Source organism: Schistocerca gregaria, chromosome X, assembly GCF_023897955.1.
Source record: "Schistocerca gregaria isolate iqSchGreg1 chromosome X, iqSchGreg1.2, whole genome shotgun sequence".
NCBI lineage: Eukaryota > Metazoa > Arthropoda > Insecta > Orthoptera > Acrididae > Schistocerca > Schistocerca gregaria.
This window is the reverse complement of record NC_064931.1, coordinates 174,854,318-174,856,243: the sequence shown is the minus strand read 5'-3', so window position 1 is coordinate 174,856,243 and position 1,926 is coordinate 174,854,318. Positions and strand designations below refer to the sequence as shown.

General features: G+C 36.6%; 1 protein-coding gene across 1 annotated transcript; it reads right to left on the bottom strand.

Annotated features, from left to right (window-relative positions):
- Positions 1-789: 789 nt before the first annotated feature.
- On the bottom strand, positions 790-1,164 carry LOC126297956 (uncharacterized). The gene has a single exon (XM_049989275.1). The coding sequence runs from the start codon at positions 1,162-1,164 to the stop codon at positions 790-792; it is 375 nt and encodes a 124-aa protein (XP_049845232.1).
- Positions 1,165-1,926: the final 762 nt, after the last annotated feature.

The following is a 1,926-nucleotide window of genomic DNA, read 5'->3' as shown; positions in this document are numbered from 1 at the left end:
ATTGCAGCCAAACTGGCTATTTAGTGCATGAAGTACAGGAATTATTCTCTATTCACTATTATTATTCTTAGTCACTATAGAATTTCACCAATGATTCTGCTCTCATCTACAGATGATGTCTCTCACACTGGTCACCACACCTTGCACATACACAGCTCGTGCTGGGGTTGTGAAGACTTTGGGTGTTGCACAGTTTGTGATGAAATCGATGCATGGAGAGTCTTGTCAATAGGTGGCGGAGTTTGTATCCTCCCTGTGTCCATTCATGGTTTGTCATGGCGTCTGTAACATAAAAATCGTTCCATATCTTGTGTTTCTTCTCGAGTACTTCCATCAATAAGTCATGGTAAGCTATCATCACTGGTAGCAAGTGCTTCAGTCGCAGCTCTTCTATGAAGGAGGACTCTGTGGCCAATTCATACACAAGTCGCGAAAGTGTGAATGTGGAGAGACATAGCACCCTTTTTAAGTAGGTAGCCTTTAGTTCTCTATTTTTTCGAGATCTGTCTTCTTCAGATGAATCCATATGATTTCCAATCCATAAATAGCAACAGGTTCAACTTTGAGTACAAACAGTTGTAGGGCTGTTTCCAGGGAGAGTTTGCCTATCGACTTGCTATCATTTATGGCTCTCGTTACGGCGCTGTCTCTGTAGTTTATGTGGCGTGTGAATATTGTTCCCTGTGATTGAGGGGTAACAGCTAGGTGACTGACTTTAGCGGTGTCTCTCCAACATAGAAAGTGGTGGGTCTTCCTCCTCTTCTAAAGGTCATGGAGACTGCCTTCTCTTCATTCAAGGATAGGTCTTTCTTGTGCCCAGTACACTAACTGGTTGAAAGTTTTCTGCAGATCATCCTGAGAAACTGAGGTTAATGCCATGTCATCTGCATACATGAGTAGATTTACATTGTCAGGTTTTATTGTCTCAATGTTGTCTGCCATAACTAAGATGAAGAGTAAGGGGCTCAGTGGGTCACCTTGCAACTCTCTAACTGTTTGTTGTATCAGGCTGGACTTATTAGTACCATCATGTATTTCCACCCTGTTGTTAGTGGGAAGATCTCTAATGATTGGCAACAGGTAATGTCTAGGACCTAAGGTGGTTTCCAGTTTGTTAATTAGAATGGATATATTGATTATGTTGAGCACTTTGGTGTAGTCCATGAGAATCGCATGAAGCCTTCCACCTCAGTTCGCTAAGTCCATTTCTGTATTGGTTTGGAAACCACACTGTGAATCGGGAAGTTTCTCATCGATGATATCTCTAAGACGTTTGCACAGTAGTGTTGTAAAGATCTTGAACAGGATGTTCTCTAGCGCAATGATGTCTGTTAATTGCACTGGAAAATTAATTTTCTTCTCGTATTCCTTCAGGTCTCTTAAAACTACGATAAAATCTAATAATAACTTTAATTCTCCTTTATTTCAGAGTATTTTTAAATGTAGTGATTACTTCTCCTTTAATTTGACTGAAAAGTTTTGTGGATCTGCAACATTGTTGATATTATAAATTTCAAATGTTATTATTCCAGATTAAAAAGCAAACGCTTTTGTATTAATTTGTTTAGATCTTTTAAATTCTTTATCATCAAGTTTTAGAAAGTTACTGCCTCAAAAATTTTTCTGAGAGTTTTCTTGTTTGATTTATTGATATTTGTCTATGAAGAGCTCATTTAAAGATTTATTCTCCACTCTGTTATCATTATTGTTATCATTGTCATTATTATTAGCATTATCATTATGATAATTTTTCATTAAAATCGGTTAATTTTTATTATATGTAGTGTTATTTTGTATATTTTTTACAAATTTCTCAAAACCCTTATAAAGACTTATTATTCAATCCATTGTCGTAATATTATATATATCTATAAATCTGGTAATGTATATAAGAGCTCTGGGTTGGAACACACATTTTGTTTTCTA